General features: G+C 44.1%; 2 protein-coding genes across 3 annotated transcripts in view; one reads left to right on the top strand and one right to left on the bottom strand.

The window, feature by feature from the left end:
- Positions 1-18,455, top strand: part of FYCO1 (FYVE and coiled-coil domain autophagy adaptor 1) — an 82,981-nt gene that overhangs the window by 55,509 nt on the left and 9,017 nt on the right. The gene's annotated exons all lie outside the window — the stretch shown is intronic.
- Positions 7,488-13,017, bottom strand: CXCR6 (C-X-C motif chemokine receptor 6). The gene is made up of 2 exons (XM_074271300.1): positions 12,931-13,017; positions 7,488-9,465 (listed from the first exon to the last, which is right to left on the bottom strand). Exon 2 carries the CDS (start codon positions 9,442-9,444, stop codon positions 8,419-8,421), a length of 1,026 nt encoding a protein of 341 aa, XP_074127401.1. The 5' UTR covers positions 9,445-9,465; positions 12,931-13,017; the 3' UTR covers positions 7,488-8,418.

Genomic DNA, 18,455 nt, shown 5'->3' on the forward strand with positions numbered 1-18,455 from the left:
ATTTGGGGAATTCTGGGTAAGGATGGGGTTAATAGGGAAGATTATTGCTTCATTTTGGCCAAGCTGGGTCGGAGGCCCCTCTCAGGTGGAGATGTGGGACTGACAGTGTGGGAGAGATCAAGGTTAGCTTTTCAGATCTGGGAGTTTGAGGAGACTGCTGCAAGAGAAACGAGGCTCAGTTCAGAGCCTTGGGGCCATGATTGGGATTGCTAACATGGGATGGTCCGCTGCCTCTCCCTGCCTTAGGTTCCTCATCTGTAAAAGGAACTAATTGAAGTCTAGATTCCATCCATGTTTTTTTTGTTTTTTTAGCAAAGTCAGAAAGGAATTCTTCCTGGTCTTACTAGAGTGGAAGCAAAGATTAGGAACTGCAACTGTAGCTTCACAAACTCATCCCAAAGAACTACAGAGTGTCTATAAGTTAATATAAAGGCCATCAGGAAGAAAAAAAATAACTAGTAAGCATTTACAAAGTGCCCACTGTGGGCTGGACCTTGTGCCACGTACTCCGTGCAAAGAAAAGCAAAAACAGTCCCTGTCCTGCAAGAGTTTAAAATCTAGTTTAACCTATATCACATTGCTTGCTCTCTTAGGGAGGGAGGGGGGAAATTTGGCGCACAAGGTTTTTGCAAAAGTGAATGTTGAAAACTGTCTTTGTATTTAGAAAACTGGAAAAATATAAATGGAGAGAATCTAGTGGGGGAAACAACATGTAAATAACTACAAACAAGATAAAAGACAGGAAAATTGGGTCTGATCTCAGAGGGAAGGCCCTGAGCTTAAGGAAAGCAAGAAGGGCTTCTTGCAGAAAGTGGGATTTTAGCTGGGACCTGCAAGAAGCCAGGAAGCAGAGATGAGTACAAGAACATTCCAGAGTTGGGGCACTGCCAGAGAAAATGCCCAGGTTCAGGAGACAGTAAGTCACGTGTGAAGAACAAGGAAATCAGTGACTCTGGATCACTGAGTACACAAGGGAAGAATGTATAAGAAAATTAGACTCAAAGGTGGAGAAAAGCCCTATTAGGAAGAATTTTGAAAGAAAAATGAAGGTTTTATATTTGATCCTGGAAGTGATAGGGAGCCACAGTGATTGATTGATTAATTGATTGATTGATTGATTTTTTTGTTTGTTTGTTTGTTTGTTTGCTGAGGCACTTAAGGTTAAGTGACTTGCCCAGAGTCACACAATTAGGAAATAATTAAGTGTCTGAGTTCAGATTTGAGCTTGGGTCCTCCTGGTGTTCTACCCACTGCTCCACTTAGCTGCCCCCAGTGATTTATTGAGTGGGGGAGTGATATGATTGATCTTGCGCTTTAGGGAAGTGGCCTTGGTGACTGAATGGAGATTGGACTGGACTGGGGAGCAACCTGAGTCAGGAGGACTCACCGATAGCTATTGCTTTCTACCTAAGTTTATATTGGCAATGAGAAGTAAATTTACCTTTTGTCACTAGGTCTTTTTGTCCCTTAGTTTTTCCTGATAAGATTGCCAAGAAATCTTCTTGCAAGGACTGGATTATTAATTCATATTAGATGCCTCTGTGGGAAAATGCATTAAAAACCTCTACCAGATCTGGTGCTGTAGAGCATCGAGGGCAATCAAGTCAGATTTCCTTCATTTGGACCTTGCTGGGCCCACCCCCATTTCATCTGTTTACTGCCACCTAATTAGGGGTCTGATCTAAATATAGCTTCCTTCAAGAAGTGTCTGTGGTTCAGAAGACGAGCCAAAGGTGCTGTTTCAGACTTTCCTTCCTTTCTAAACCATAGAGCTTGACCTACTTTCCCTGCACTAAGGGACCTCTTTCTTTTTTAAAAGCTAGAATTCCATAATTTTGGGTTGGGCATAGGTGGAGAGTTTGACACACCTCCCAGCTGTCTGTGCCAAGAATACGCATTTTTGGCCCTTCCCAGCCTCCCTCTCCCTTTGCCTATCCCTGCTTCTGCAACCTGGCTCCCTCCCATGTCCCCGATACCCTGGGATGCCCTCCTGCGTCCTTTCTGCCCTCGGTCGCCCACTGGGGCCAGATCCTCCCAGACCTCAGTGAGCTCTCCTTCCCAGAAATCCTGTGGCCCAATGCTCTACTGCCTTTGATTAATTCACCTACTAATTTCATTTCTCCTAAAGTGAACGGCAAGCTCTTCAGGGGCAGACGCTGTTGTGAACACCTGTTGACCCTGAATGCTTGGTTACTAATATAGTGAGACAGTGACAAATTGTATCTTATATTCTGCCTGTTTTTTACAGAACTGTGGCGTTGTACTAGATAGGGAATCTGAAGAGATCTGGATTCAAATTCTGCCTCTTCCCACTAGCTATGTGTCCCTTGTAAAAGATCTTTCTCCCCTCCAAACCCCGTTTCCTGATATATAAAATGAGAAGATTAGTATTTTGTACTCCCGACTTTGCTGGGCTCTTGTGAGGAAGATATTCTATAAACTTTCTAGCTCTGGTGAAATATGAGCTGTTATTTTCCAGTAGAATTTATAAGCAGGTGGGGGGATATTCTTGGTCCTGAGCGCATCTTGGCTAGTCCCAGGGAACTGGGAAAGAACCTCCATGGAACAGATCACAAGAGCCCTAAAAAAATGGGCTTAGTTGAAAATCTCCCCAGGGTTCTAAAGGAACAAACAGTCTTTGTCCACTGACAAAAATGGGAACTATTTCAGGGAAAGGAAAGTGACGGTATGATTAGCACTTCCAAGGCGGAACTGGAAGCGACCAGCTTCACAACTGAAGGGTGCTGAGCTTCACCTTTTGCCAGCAAACTCTCCTCAAATGTCTGTCTCTAAAGCAATCTCTAAATTGGATAAATTTAGTAGCTAACATGAAGTCTGGACTGCTCTCCCAGGATAGGTTTTTTGTTTTTTTTTTTCTCCTTTTTAAAGACTTGAACCAAAATTCCCTAGGGAAATGTGGTAGAACAGAATAGAATCAACTAAAACTTGATTAAAAATTTTTTTTTTTCAGATAAATAGACCACAGGGACAAAGTAAAGTTATTGAGATAGATAAAAACCTCTTCCAGCTGTGGATATGGGCAGATTCTCTGAGAAAACAAAGAAGGGTCAAGTTGGGTTAGAAATAGTGTTCTCAGAATGGGCCGGAAAATCAAGTCAAGTCAAGAAACATGTTCTAAGTGTCTACTTTGTGCCGGGCAAAATTAAGCTAAGTTTTACTGAAGCCGTTGAAAAAAATCCTGTTGTGTTAAGAACCTTTTCCCAACATTTACACAGGTCAGCAAATTCTGATGGAATCTTCCTTTGATTCTTTGACTCTGGCTTTTCCAAGGCCATGGAGGGAGATGGGGCAGTGGTAGGGATTGCAAGCCATGGCAGATCCTATGTTGTTCTGTTATTTTAGTTGGGCCCAAGTCTTTGTGACTACATTTAGGGTTTTCTTGGCAGAGATACTGGAGTGGTTTGCCATTTTCTTCTACAGTTTATTTTACAGAGGAGGAAACTGAGGCAAGTGGGGTGAAGGGACTTAGAAGCTGATAAGTGTCTGAGATCCAATCTGAAATCAGATCCTCCTGACTCCAGACTGATAGTTGATCTAGTATCCACCACACTACCCAGCTGCCCATATGGCAGAGCCTGCCAGTCTGGAAAGACTTTGAGTTAGGGAGGGGGCCTGGTGTGTGTGTGTGTGTGTGTGTGTGTGTGTGTGTGTGTATGTGTATATATATGTCTATGTGTGGTCTAAAAATCAGCTCTGCTAAATTCCAAGAGGCTTGCCCCAAGATATGGGTATAAGGAATTAATTTTTTTATTAAACATTTTTTTATTAAAGCTTTTTATTTTCAACAATGTATCAGTGTCCCTGTTTTCCCACATCCCCTCCAAAATTCAGCATTATCTTTCCCTGTCATTCTAGCCAATCTGACAGGTGTGTAGTGGTATCTCAGAGTTTCTTAATTTGCATTTCTCTAATTAATAGTGATGTAGAGCACCTTTTCATATGACTAGAAATGGCTTTAATTTCTTCATCTGAAAATTGTCTGTTCACATCCTTTGACCTTTTATCAATTGGGGAAACCTTCCTCCCTCTCTTGAAGAAAGCAGAGGAGCTGAGAGGCAGAGCAAGAGCAGAGGGGCAAAAGCGCAGAACTGGGGGGTAGCATGTGGTGTGTAAAGGGTCCCTGGATGCTAAAGTGCATGGGGGGTGTAAGATCTAAGACAATCGCAGCATGGGAAGGACTAGACCGGAGGACTTTCTATTTGTTGCTGGGGATCACAGGGATTATAAAACTCTTAAAGGGCAAGAACAAGTGTTTGTGAGACTTTTGGGAGTGGGCCGGGCCAGTGTGCTTCCAGGGCCTCTTCTAGCCCAGCGGGCACTGAAACACCTGATCTAGACCCTTCAGCTTAGGCCCTGGGGCCCAGGAAACTTAAGCTGGGCCAGGAAGACCCAGGGCCAGCTCTCTGCCACAGGCTCCCTCAGGCTCCCTGAGGCCAAGGCCCCCCACCTGCGGCCTTTGCCTGATGTCTCAAAAATGAGCACAGGATAGAGTGAGCATGGTAAACTTTCTGAAAGTCACGTAGGTATGGTGCAAATGGTTTACCGCAGCGTGGGCAAAGGGAGCAGTCTTGCTTGGTATTTTGGGGAGCTCTAGGGGATTAGAGAAGAAAGAGGCGGAAGGAAGTCTGGCTTGTTGTGGTGGCCCTTTAGTTAGGAAAGAAGATGGCACCTGAGTAACACTGAACGGGGCCTTTCACCCCCCACTCTGTACCCTCTCGGTATGTTTTCTCTCACCTCCCCCCAGCCCCTCCAGGATCACCCTTTCTGCCACGTATATCTTCCTGTATCCTCAAAGATTTTTGAAGGGGTGAAAGGTGAAAAAGGTGAAAAGAGACCTGGCCCTCTCCTCTTTCCCCAAGATCATGTGGCAGAGGAAGAGAAGGAAAAAAAGGGAGAGAAAAAGAAGTGAAGGAGGAAGGAAGGGAAGGAAAGGAGGAAGAGGAGGGGGAGGAAAAGAGGAAGAGAAGGAAAGGGGAAAGGAGGGAAGAAGAGGAGAGGAGGGGGAGAGAAGGAGAAAGGAAAGGAGAAAGGGGGAAAGAAAAGGAGAGGAGGGGAAGAAAAGAAAAGGAGAAAAGGAGGCAGAGAAGGAGAAGAGGGGGAGGGAAGGAAAAGAAGGAAAGGGGAAAGGGGAGAAAGAGAAGGAGAAGAAGGGAAGGGAAAAGGAAGAAAAGGGAAAAGGGAAGGAGGAAAAGAAGGAGAGGAGGGGGGAAGGAAAGAGGAAGGGAAGGAAAAGAAGGAGAGGGGAAAAGGGAGAGAGGAAGAGGAAAGGGAGGGAAGGAAGGAAGGAAAGACGGACTTATTAAACATCTGTGTGCTACTTTACAGCACTTTACAAATATGTTCTTGTTTTATACCTACAACTACCCTGGGGACAAAGTACTACCCTCTATGATATAGTTGAGGAAATTGAGACAAAGAGAGAAGAAGTGGCTTGCCCAGTCCCACAGCCAGTCAGTGTCTGAGGCTGCATTTGAACTCGGCTCTTCCCAACTCCAGCTCCACCCCCCCAACCCCCCCAACTACCTCTAGCCGGGGCTGGGATTGGCAGCCACCTCCTCAGGTGACATTTCTGGCTCTCAGACTTTGCAGCTGAGTTCAGGTCCCTTGCTGAAGGTCTACCCCATGCTGGGGGCGTTCAGAGCTAAGATACAACATTCTCTGAGCAAGGGAACTTCTCTTTCAGGGGAGGGAATGAGACGCCCCAGGAGATAACTATGGCGTTATGGAATCAGGGCCCTGGAGAGGGCAGAGCAAAGCTCCATGTGACGTGCTTGTTCCTGCTGGGGCTTTCGAAAGGTGGGCTTTATGAGGGGAGAGGGATTCAATAGGAATAAAGGGCAGTGGAAGACATCACAGTTACAGGAGCAGCAGGACCAGAGGCAGAGGACATCAGGGAGGGAAAGGTGGGTCCTGTTCAGCCAGAGCCTAGGATATGAAAGGGTCTGAGATGAGGCTAAAAAAGCAGGAGGGTGCCAGATGGTAAAAAGCCTAGAATGCCACACAAAAGAATTAGAACTTGCAGGTAGTGAGCCTCCATGCAAAATGTCTGGTGTATATGGGATGCCCCAACGATGAGTCTGGCAGGTTATCTGCATGTTAATTCTTCCCCTTCACTATGTAGCGGAATGCTTTGTTCCTTGTTAAAGACATACTGGGCATTGGGAAAAGCTAGAGAAGGGTTGTGTTGGTATTTTTGCGGAAGTGGGGTAGGTCGGAGACCAGGGGAAAGCAGGGGATCCTCCCCTTACAGTCCTTGGAAAAATGGCATCTTGGTCCTTTTGCCCAGCCAGCCGTCCACCCCCGGCCCCCTGCCTGCCAGTTCAAGCCCCCGAGTTTACCGCCTGAGCACTAGCAGTTCTGTCCTCCTGCTGCTTTCCTGTGTCCTCCAACGTAGTGTCAGGGAGCCTTGACTTGAGGAGACTGTACTGTTTGGGCATTATTGGAGATGGAAAAAGGGAAGAAAAGATGGCTCAGGTGCTGCGTTGTTCCACTGATGAGGAGGGATGAGGTTGGAGGTAGGAATGTTTTCAAGGTTCTGTATGTGGGCCCTTCCTGCCACAGGGAGATGTTTGCAGAAGTGGCAAGAAATATTTGGGATTGCAGGGAAGCAGGGAGATATCTCATGTGCTAGATTTACCTAAGTTTCTTTAACTGACCAGATGACATCTTCACTGCCTCTTCCCTCTGACACAAATGTGGGCTCTGTGGCCTTGGGAAAGCCACATGAACCCTGCATGCCATAGTTTTCTCATCTGTAAAATGGGAAAAATAATAGCACCCACCTGATTTTTCTTGCAAAACGTGACAAATATGGAAATATGTTTGAAAGAATTGCACATATTTAACCTACATTAGTTTACTTGCTGTCTTAGGAAGGGAGGAGGAAGGAGGGAGGTAAGGGGAGAAAAATTTGGAACACAAAATCTTAGAAAAATGAATGTTGAAAACTATTTTTACGTGTATTGAAAATCACGTGTAATTGAAAATTAACATATGATTGCATGTGATGGAAAATTAACAGTTCCTGTCTTTCAGGGCTGTGGGCAGGATAAAAACTGAGATATTTGTAAAGTACTTTGCAAATCTTAAAGGACTATGTACAACTCTCATCAATATATCTATGTACTGAGACATCTATAAGCCAGTAAATGTGTATTTTTATAATCTAAGAAGTTTAAAAGGATGCCAGTTAAAGACATATTTCAGCCAGTTTTCTCATTCTAAAGATTAAGCAAATGCCCTCATTTCATTAAATAGTGTGCAGGGAGTTTGACATCATAGCAGCTGAATGGTTTTACTAAACCAGAAACACTTCAATTTCAATGGTATCTAAGGCCCTCAAAATTTCAAAATGTAGTTTCACATTGAGTTACAATGCCCTCAAAAAACACTCAAGACCGTCTTTTCTAGGAGGTTTCCGTCACTCTGGGCAAAATAAAATAAACGATTTATAAAGATATCTGTAGTTTGTGGTGAAAAAACAGAACATTTATTATGATCTGGCCATAATAAGGAAAAGATGCTTTTCACATACCTAGAATAAGCATTTTTAATCTAATTTTATGTACAAGAAACAGCAGGTTCACAGGTTACCCTTAATTCCACCTACAAAAGAACTCAACACTTTCAACAAAATGCATGAATTCTCTTCAGATTATGAAGCTGGTGTTGGGTCTGCCCTCATTTATCAGAGCTAATCCCTCCACTGCCACTCTCTCCTTCCTGCAGTAGACTGACTCTTGTGAGCACGGAAATGAAATAGCTGGGGACTGGCAAGAGCAGTAGATAAAGGGACACAAAAAGGATGACTGTTTTTAGGCCATCTGACTGATGTCTTTTGTTTTCCTGTTTCCTTTCATTCCCAGAGGCCTGGACCACCCTTGGTTTTCAGAGCTGCTTTTGTAGTCCACTCTCCATGCCAGTACCTAAATCACAGAGTCTATAGTTTTACTGGTGACATTTTATCTGTTTTATCTGGTTCCCAAAGGCTGGTCTTGAAGAAAGCAACGACACTGGGGGGGATCTGAGTAATTTACATGTTCATTCACTTTACTCAGTGTTTCCTCAGATCACATAGTACCTGGGGTTGGGGGAAGGTCCTTGCTGTGTTCTGATTTTTATGACCACTGAACTTATGTCTGGGCAACAGCTCCTATTCAAGGAAGGAATCAGGTTAGCCTAAGATCTATTAATGATAGAAGGATCCTTGATACCTAGAAAAATGGCTCTTACTCACTTCTTGGTGATAATCCAGAATTTGCAAGCAAAAATCCCACTCAAGATATAGTCAATTTATAATCTTCCAAAATAATTCACTTAATTGCATCGAGTACAGTGTCTAGCACCCATATGGTGGGCACTTAACACTTATTTTCTTGTCTGAATGGTGGGCATGAGTTACAGTTGGTACATGCTGGTGGCCTGAGCATTGGAAGCAGAAAAACTCTTGGAGGTGTCATTGCTGGACTGATACTGGCTTATTTTCCCTGCGGCGTGGGGGCACTTGAGAACCTTCATGAGTTTCCAAAAGTCCTTTCTGAATTTCACCCCAACAAAGGCATACAGCACGGGGTTGAGACAGACCCGGAGATAAGCAATGGCCTCGGTTATCACGAGGGCATAGAGGAAGCCAGGCTCTGTGTCATACTCCCAACTTGTGGTACGGATAAGCTTGAGGAGATTGAAAGGCAGTTGGGTGACAATGAACACTGTGACCACTAAGAAGATAATCTTTAAGGACTTGTGCTTCTGGAAACTCCTGGCATGGATCAGGGTCTTGACAATGACTGAGTAGCAGATGATCATGGCTACTAGAGGCAGAAAAAACCCAATGGTCATTTGAGAGGAGAGCACCACGGTAGAAATGCTTGCTGCTTCATAGTGACAAACCTGATTGTCATTTTGAGAAACTTTGGCGTACATGAACTGTGGGATGGCAACCAGGAAAGAGACCACCCAAATGATGATATAGATAATCTTTCCCACAGTCATCCTCTGGGCTTGATAGTTGTGAGTCTTGGTGGCCTGAACGACTGCCACAAACCGGTCAATGGTGATGCAAGTGAGGAACAACATGGATGTGTAGAAATTTAAGGTGTACATCCCCAGGACAACCCTGCACATGACTTCCCCAAAGACCCACTCATGGAGGATGGTATAAACCCAGAATGGCAGGGTACAAATAAACAAGAAATCAGCGATGGGCAAGTTCAGAAGAAACTGGTCAGTCAGACTCTTTGTCTTCTGGCAAAAAATATAGACCGCCAGCACCAGACTGTTCCCTACCAAGCCAAAGCAGAACACCAGCAAATATATGCAGGGTAGGAAAATATTCCTGAATTTCAGAAAATTCTCATTCTCCTCCTTGCTGATATTGTCAGCTGATTTCCAGATATCAGGATCATATTCATATTCTTCTTCCATGGTTCTCCTTTTAGCAATTGCCTGCAATTAGAAGACAATAATTTTCTTTAGATACTTAGGACAATGCTATTTCCATTCCCCATTCATCTCCCAAAGTTCCGTTCTTTCATTATCCTACAAGCCCAAAAAGCCAGGTGGTGACTGTGGATTTAATGTCAGCACCAAGGTACTCAGTATCCATAACCTGTATGAAGCTATTTATTAATAATCTTTCTAAATGAATAAAAAGCATAATTTTGTGAGCTGTTATTTAAGTTGACTTGTTCTGCTTCACTGATGCTCTAAATTCACCAATTAGCATGGGTTCAGTCCATAATATGAGTACATTTATGGCAGATATGCTAGTGCTCCAATATCTCGGTTCACATTATTAACTCTGATAAATTCAGACAGATCCCATACATACAGATTATATAGTTTGAAGAGAATTCATGCATATTGTTGAAAGCATTGTGTGTTGTTTTTTTTTTTTTTTTTAAGTAGAATTAGGGGTAATTAAGGACACATTTAATTTAATTTAAGGGTAATCAAGTGGAATTAAAGCTTCATATTATGGATGTGGACACTGAAACACAGAAGTATCCTACATCACAAAATGCCCAACAGCTGAGCAAAGATTGGAAACCCATTCAGTGTGATTTGAAATCCAAAATATCTTCTATGTTAACTGATTTAGTACCTGGAATTCCATCATTAGATATTTAATTCTTAAGTCCTGAAGATTTTTGACTTCAAATTTCCCATATTTAACCTGAAATATTCCCAGAAGTGATATCTTAAAATTTTTATCAACCCAAAGTAGAGAGGATTTTATCAAAAGATAAACATTCATTATGTATTCTGACACCTATCATGTGTCAGAAACTATGCTAAGTAAGCATTGGAATTTATTTAACAGATTATAAGGTATTCATATTATGGACACCAGAATAGGTCATTGGGATGGGGGAGAGAGTAAAAGACATGGTAAGAGGTAAGATCAAATGTTACCTACTTCACCATTTTGCTAGAGCTGTTCCTACAGTCTGGTTTTCTAATTCTTCTCTAAAGCACTGAGCCTGAAGTTAGTTTAAATTCTGCCTGAGATACTTATGAGTTGCGTGATTTTGCACAAGTCACTTAACCACTGTCTACTTCAGTGTCTTCATCTGTAAAATGGGGATAAGAATTGCATCCATCTCCCAGGTTTATTGTGAGGATCAAATGAGATAATACTTGTAAAATGCTTAGCAATGCTTGGCACATGGTAGGCACTTAATAAATGCTTGTTCCTTCCTTCCCTTCCCCTTTTCTCTTACTGATGCTTACTGTGTAATAATAGCAGCTTTGTGCAAAACCTATTGATTCTGAATATTCTGGGAAAAGAGGTAGCAACTAACTCATTTTTAAGGGTAACCCTGGTACTAGTGAAATTGTTAGAAGTACAGCAGGTGAGGACCTGTTTTATGTGATACCTTTTTGGTATTTGGTTCCTCAGGAAGATAAACACGGTGCTGGTGTCTGAATCCTAGTGTTCTGAAATGTTAGGGCCAAAAGGTGCCCAAGTGAGCAGATTTAAAAAAAAAAAAAAATCAATATCTGAAATGGGCATTTTATCTGCCCAGAATCAAACTAATTTTTATCAGAGTAAATCCATGTTTCCCAACTTCTGGCTCAGTGCTCTTTCCATTATATGCACTAGAATCCTTACAGTATCCAATATCTTTGTCTTAACTTCTCTCAAAATAGTGATTGGCTGCCTGGCTAAATGAGGATTTTGTAAAACACATCCTCTCCTGATCCAGTCTAATATTGCTTTTGATTTTTATCAGTTAATGAGATTCAGTATTGTTCAGTCAATAGATACTTTAAAGCCAAGTGCCACTACTGACTTTCAATCAGTAAAACAATCAACATTTATTAAGCTATAGGTATGTGTGTGTGTGTGTGTGTGTGTGTGTGTGTGTGTGTGTGTGTGTATGTGTGTATATATATATATACATATATATATATATATATATACATATATATATATATGTATATATATATATATATATATGTATATATATATATATATATATATATATATATATATATATATATGTATATCTTATATACCAGGCACTTAGTGAGATGATTCTGGAATCACAATTCCAACTGTTATGTTATTCCAACATTGTTATGGTGCTTTCAAGTTTTCCAAGTACTTTTCTCCCAATAATCCTTAAGCAATTAGAACTATAAATATGATTATTCCCATTTTCCAGAGTAGGAAACTGAAGCATAGTTTCATAGTTGCTAAGTGTCTCTGATTCATGTCTAGCTCTTCCTACTGGGTCTGGAGACCCGAGTTTGAGTCCCAGCTTAACCTCTGTAAGAGGCTATGTGACCATGGGCAAACCACTTTGTCCCTCTTAAGACTCAGTTTGCCCATTTCTGAAAGAAAGAAAGGAAAGAAATAAAGTAAGAAAGAAAGAAAAATGGAAAGAAGGGAGAAAAGTAGAAGAAAAAAAAGGAAAGTAAAGAAAGAAAAAAATGGAAGAAAGAAAGGAAGATAAAATGAAAGAAAGATGGAAAGAAGAGTAAAAGAAAGAGAAAAGCTGTAGAAGGAATAAGGGAGAGAGAAAAACAAAAAAGAAGGAAATAAAAAAATTTAAGGAAAAAAGAAACAGAATATGATAGAGCTTTTCCTACACATGTCCCACATTTTGGGGACAATTTATTGAGATGATGTACATAATTTTCTTTGTAGATTCTGAAGTGTCATATGAAAGCAAGCAATTATCTCTCATTAGTGATGCTGTGAGTTTTCTCACAAGGAGAAAAACCCTTGAACATCTTGGTTGTTCAGGTTGCTTGTCTTTTTTTTTTTCTCTGTCACAAGTAGCATTTTATGGTGCTAGGTGACATGGGATTGCGTATGTTGTTTCAATATGGAACATTGATTTTCCTTCTTTCAGTAGGGATGGCACGAGCCCCCTTCTAAAAGTAGAATTCAGGACATTTGTCATTTAACTTACTCCTGCAGAGTTTTGCTGACTAAATCTACCCATTCACTAGCATCATTTGAATTCATCCTTTATGGTCATTATAATTAGCCATGGACAGCATTTTCTGAATTTTACTCCATTGTCCTGTGCAAATCCATCACTAAGATCTCCCCCCCCCCCCCCCACACACACACATACACCTTTCCCTCAGGATTGTGTATGTACTTGCCTCACCTGAGAAATCCATCCAGAAAATTCAATGCTTCAGCTCAGTGATTAGAAAAACCTTCCAATTATGATTAGTGTTCTTAGAAAATCACAGTAGAAGATGGCTAAGTTTAAGAATGGTTCTTATTACACTCTTTATCATGGTGTATGACTGTTTTAGATCATTAAAAAAGTGAAAGAGAGTCAGAGAGGAATAGGAATAGCTTCCACAGTGAGAGAAGAGACAGAGGGTTTTGGCCTTCCTTCCACTGTACCTTATTGCTGTGGAAACAGAAAAAGAGTAACTCACCGGGATCCCTTTCAGTGCTGATGCTCAGTTAGTTGGGTATCAGAGATAAGCTCATGATGGTGCAGCCTTTGTACCTCAGTGCATGTGGTTTCTCTGGGCTTCTGACTAGTTTCCTTTTATACCAGAAGCCTTGGGTTGGCCATGGAGTTTGATGGTACTTAGCCCTCCCACTTGTTTGCCCCCAACCAATCTGGATCCAGATAAGTCAGAGTTAATCAAGACTGATCCTGGGTGTCTCTGTCCAAGTCAGTTTTATTCCATTTTCACAGGTATAAAGTATTAGAGTGGCAATAGTGAAGAGTAGGATAAATGATAATAATTACCCTATTCACTTTACAAATAATGTCTGTGAAAGTTTCAGTCAACAAGCATTTATGAACTTATATGCCAAGTGCTAGGAAATAGAAAGGTGACAATATGGTCCCTGCCCTTAAGAAGCTTACATTTGAACAGGTGAAAAAGCCTGTAAATAACTATATGTAGGTATAAACATGTACAGTGAAGATGGTAGATAGTCTCAGAGGGGAAGGCAAGGGATGGAGGGACAGGAAGGATTTCTGCAAGGGTAAGATTTGAGCTGGGACTGAAGGGAAGCCTAGAGGCAGAGATGAAGGAGGGACTAGCATTCTGGGAAGGCGAGGTAAAAGTTGAGCATTTATATAATCTTTGGAGAAGGGGAATCACAGCCACAGCAAGAGATGTTAAAGCTGAAAAAAGCCAGGGATTCTAAGATATGGAGGACCTTGAGCAAGTACCTCAACTCCTTGGACCATCTTTTCCTCATCTATTAATTTCTTAGTTCCCTCTCATTATGACCTTCCAAAGACTCCTGAGTGGCAGGGTGACATTGCCAGAGTTTTGCTATAGGAAGAGTATTTTAGCAGTAGAATAGATCAGTTAAAGAGGGAGAGATGGGGCAGCTAGGTGGCACAGTGGATAGAGCACCAGCCCTGAAGTCAGGAAGACCTGAGTTAAAATCTGACCTCAGATACTGAAGATTTCTTAGCTGTGTGACCCTGGACGAGCCACTTAGCCCCAATTGCCAAAGCAAAAGATGGATGGATGGATGGATGGATGGGGAAAGTGAGAGGGAGAAAGGGAGAGAGAGGAAAAGGGAAGGAGGAAGGGGAAGCTGAAACCCAATTGGGAGGCTGAATCAGTAATGCAAGGAAATAGGGATGGAGGCCTGAGCTAAGGCTGCTCAGTGAAAGCAGAGAGGATGCCAGTGAGAGATGTTACGGAGGTGGAGGTGATAAGACCAGGAACTGATTAGATGTTCTGGGGCTTTGGCTTTGGCTTGGGGCCAGGGGATGGAGAAGAGGGAAAACCAAAGTTGAATTCCAGATTTCAAAGCTGATTGGGGGGGGGGGGGGACTGCTCCATGAAATTAGTTCTAGATGTGGAGTTAGAAGGTTTGAGTTGAAATCCTTTTATTCCTACTCCATCTCTTTGGTCGTTTAACATTCTGGAAGTGATTTGTCCCTTCTTTTGGTGTTCAAGATCAGAATGTTTTGCTTATGTAGAGATCACATTTTTGCTTTTCTGCTTGCAGATTGTCCTTCCGTCATTTGTATTCTCAATCTGTGTTTTCTCTCTTTTGCTTCTTTGGAGAGATTTATCCCTACGAATACTAATTATTTCTACTGTGGAAGTCATAAATTCTGCCATTTGTTCTCATGTAGCTTGTCTGCAAATTCTGATTTCTCATTAGAACCATTGCTCTCTTGGGAGTCCCCAGAGTTCTACGTTTTATTAGTTATTAACTTAATTTCCTTTGTGTTACAGTATTGATTTATCATGCCAGTATTGTCCATGGAGTTTTCTTGGAAAAGCCAATGTTTATTTAGAGACATCTGCAGTCTCTTAGATGCCTAGAGGTTCATCTTCTAATTTTAATTATCTCCCTTATTAATTTATCTGCTTATTGTCTAAATTTTTAGCTGAATTTTCTCCCTCCTAAAATATTTAGTAGTTTTGGTCTTTTGTTCATTTATTTCCCTACCGCTAAGTTTCTGACTCCTTTCCCTTTGATGTTAGGATTACTCCCAGGAATGGACCTCAAAACTGTCTCAGCCTCCTCCATTGGGGAAGGCAGGACTGGGTCCAGCTGGACAAGAGTCCTTTTTCCTTCAGGCTCAGTGTATCCCCACGGTCTGGTTTCCTGCATAGTGATCTCTGCTCTTTAGTTCTCTTCATGGACTAAGTTTGGGCCTGTCTCTTTTTTAAGGTTTAGGACAGAAGAGAATGCATATTCGGGGCAGTTTCTGCCACCTTCAGGTTCTGAAATCTAGGGGTTTGCCTGGCAAAGCCTACTCTCTCTACCCATGGCAGGGAAGAGTGAAAATGCTCCGACCATCGCCCACAGAGACTGCATCAGGAGGAAAACCCTGCAGTGAGCCGCAAGCCCCAGCCGGAGCAAAAGGCTGTTGGGGGCATGCTAAGAATTAACATTCTCCAACTTTAGTGAATGAGGCCGGCACCTCATTGGGCTTCTTGCTTTCTCCTTCTGTGGGAACTACTCAAGTACATTCTTAAGTTACTGGAGTCTGAGGAAATTGTCTGGTTCCCCATCTTATTGTTCCTGTTGCACAGCTTAGACAGGGCCCAGATTTTATGGCTCTCAACTCCACGCACTCTCCACTACCCCACAAGAAACAGTCGATCTGCCCACTTTGCCCCGTCTCCTCCCATTGCAGCATTAAAAAATTAGAGCTGGAAAGATCGAAGAAGTCCTTTTGTCCATCCCTCATGTGATGAATGAGGACGCCGAGAGAGCGCTTGAGTTGGTCAAAGTCCCATAAAGACCCAGGTCTTCTGCCTGCAGGCAAGGACGGGGGTCTTTCCACATCATCACCATGCCTTTATCCTGCCAGCTCCTGATAGCGGCTCCCTTGTAGAGGTTTGCAGAGCGCATTACCTGTGTGATTTCATTTGATCCTCAGTAACCCTGTGGGGCGGGTGCTCTGTGTCCCATTTTAGAGATGTGGACATTAAGGCACAAGATCAAATGACCTGCCCAGAGTCACATGGATGGTAAATGTCTGTGGTGGGATTTGAAGCCAGCTTTCCTATTCCTTCCATCACTCTCTCACACACACACACATACACTCACACACACCCACCCCTCCTGTAGTAGGTTCTGAGTTTATTGTTTATTTAGCCACGTCTCCTGCAGCTTTTTCATCTCTGCTTGTGTGCAGCCATTGATTTCACTTGGATGGTCGGTGGGAGGGAGTGGCGTGTTTCTGTCTCGTTATCCCCACTCCCGGTACAAGGCCGGCGCCACAGTCTGCCCCTTCTTCATAAATGCTTGTGGGTTATTTGGAAATAAAGATTCTGAGAACTTGGGTTTCTCGGGTTATCCAGGAGAGCTTGAGTCCGTTCGTCTCCGGGAACTTGTGCACGCGCGGAATCCTGGCACAAGACTCTCCCGGGGGAAAAGACCATCCTTTGGACAGGGCGGTGGGGGGGTGGGCAGACATAGGTGGGAGGCGAGGTGGCTGCAACATTTTGTTCTAGAAACATCGCTCCGGGTAATTGGTGCCGGGACCGCCGCTGGGGGGCTGAGGGACGGAGGGAGCCGGCAGTTTGGTTCCCACCTCCCCGATAACCCGCAGAGGGACTTCGGGGGCCCCCAGGCTCTTCCTTCCCGTTGGGCTGAGGAGGGGCCCCGAACTCTGCTCAGAGCCTTCCTTTCCGGCTCACCCCCATCTGCCGTTACCCGCTCTGCTCGGTCAAATGGTGCCCCCTAGTGGCGCCCACCGCCCCTCTTGTTCAGCTCCCTTGTGTCACCCTCCCCATTAGATCATTAACGGACGGGGGGCGTTTTCTGGCTGCCCAGTGCTTAGCACAGACCGGCACACAGGGGGCACTTCGTCAATCTTTGTTTCATACAATTGAGGTGGGAGGGCTGGGGATTCACGGAGAGGAGGCTCCGCCGCCCGCATTCACAGTGCCAAGTGATCTGGAGGGGCCCCAGCGGCTGGAGGGCGGCCCGAGGGAAGGTGGGTGCCCCCTGTGGCCCCAGAGGGAGCGCCGGCACCCATTAGCTCACACCCGGGCGCGGCACTGAGGCAGTCTCTCCCCCGCTCTGGTCACTCTGCGGCCGCTCGCGGCGTTAGCCTCCCAGGCTCTACACGGGTCTGTAATTAGTGCTTTATGGGGAGGGGGGAGAGGAGGCTCATCCCGTGCCAGAGACCGCAGTGCTGCGGGGCCGGCCGGCCGCTGGGAGACAACCGGCGAGAGCTCGGGGCTGGGGCGCGGAGGAAACCGAAACCGGCGCCAGACGGCCGGCATCGTGAGGGGGCGGGCGGCCTCTAGCGGCCGGGGGCTGTCCCGGCGGCTCGGTTTGCCCCCAGGGTCCCTTCTGCCCGCACGGTGAGGCCGCCTCACTTTTTCTGACATGAGACTCTCTTTTCATGTCCCCAGAGTTCGCGGCCGCTCCCGCCCCCTTGTGGTAGTTACGGTTCCTGCCCGGAAGGATGGGAGATTATACAGCTGTAATGACCATGATCTCCGATAGGGGGCACACTAAGTTACATTATATTGAGTCATGTGAGCCTCCCAGCAGCCCTGGGAGGGGGAGGACACACTTGTCATCCTAAGGGATTAGAAACCCAGTGTGGGGAATCAGGGGTGGCCCAAGTTACTAAAGAGCATCAGGACGAGGGGTTTTGGTGCCTTGTGCCCCTTTACACACCCACCCACATGCATGCACACAATGCAACATGCACACAGTGCAATGTGCACATACATGCTGCACACAACACACATGGCATTGTGTACATGCAATACATAATGCAATCTGTGCATGCATGCACACATATGCTGCACACTACACATGTGCAGTGCATAAGATAAGCACACACAGCTCAAGACAATGCATCCACACAACATACACATGTGCACATAATGTGTACATGTGCACACAGAGATGCTTGCGTACCTTGCACACGCATGCACACACATGCAATACACACTTGTGCATGCTCCCATGTATGCAATATACACACTTGTGCTGTATACATGCATACCTGCCCATGCACATGCATGCATATACACACATGTACTACGCATACATATGCACACACACGCCCCATACGGCTCCCATACCATGCAGGTTTTGTGGTGTGGTACATTTCACAACTTTGGTAAATCTGTGATGTCATCATCATGGGTCTTCTCTCCAATGGCGCAGACTGAAGCCTTCTCACCCTCCCATAAATCCCCACAGGGCTCTGCGTAAGTGTGCTGGCAGCCTTACTCCAGGTCTCATCCTATTCTTAAGCAGTCTTTCTTATTCTCCGGTCATACAGCTCTAGTACGATATCTTTTACGCTGATTTTTACATTCAATTTTCCATTTATTGGCACGTGCTAGTCCAGATTTAGAGGACAGAAATGTAATCAAAGAAGAGGGAAAGGAAGACTGAAAACAATAGAGGCAGTTGATGCAGCAGTGGACAGAGCACTGGCTCTGGGGTCAAGAGGACCTGAATTCAAATCCAGCCTCAAACATTACTTATT

The sequence above is a fragment of the Sminthopsis crassicaudata genome, chromosome 5, assembly GCF_048593235.1.
Source record: "Sminthopsis crassicaudata isolate SCR6 chromosome 5, ASM4859323v1, whole genome shotgun sequence".
In the NCBI taxonomy this organism is placed as follows: Eukaryota; Metazoa; Chordata; class Mammalia; order Dasyuromorphia; family Dasyuridae; genus Sminthopsis; species Sminthopsis crassicaudata.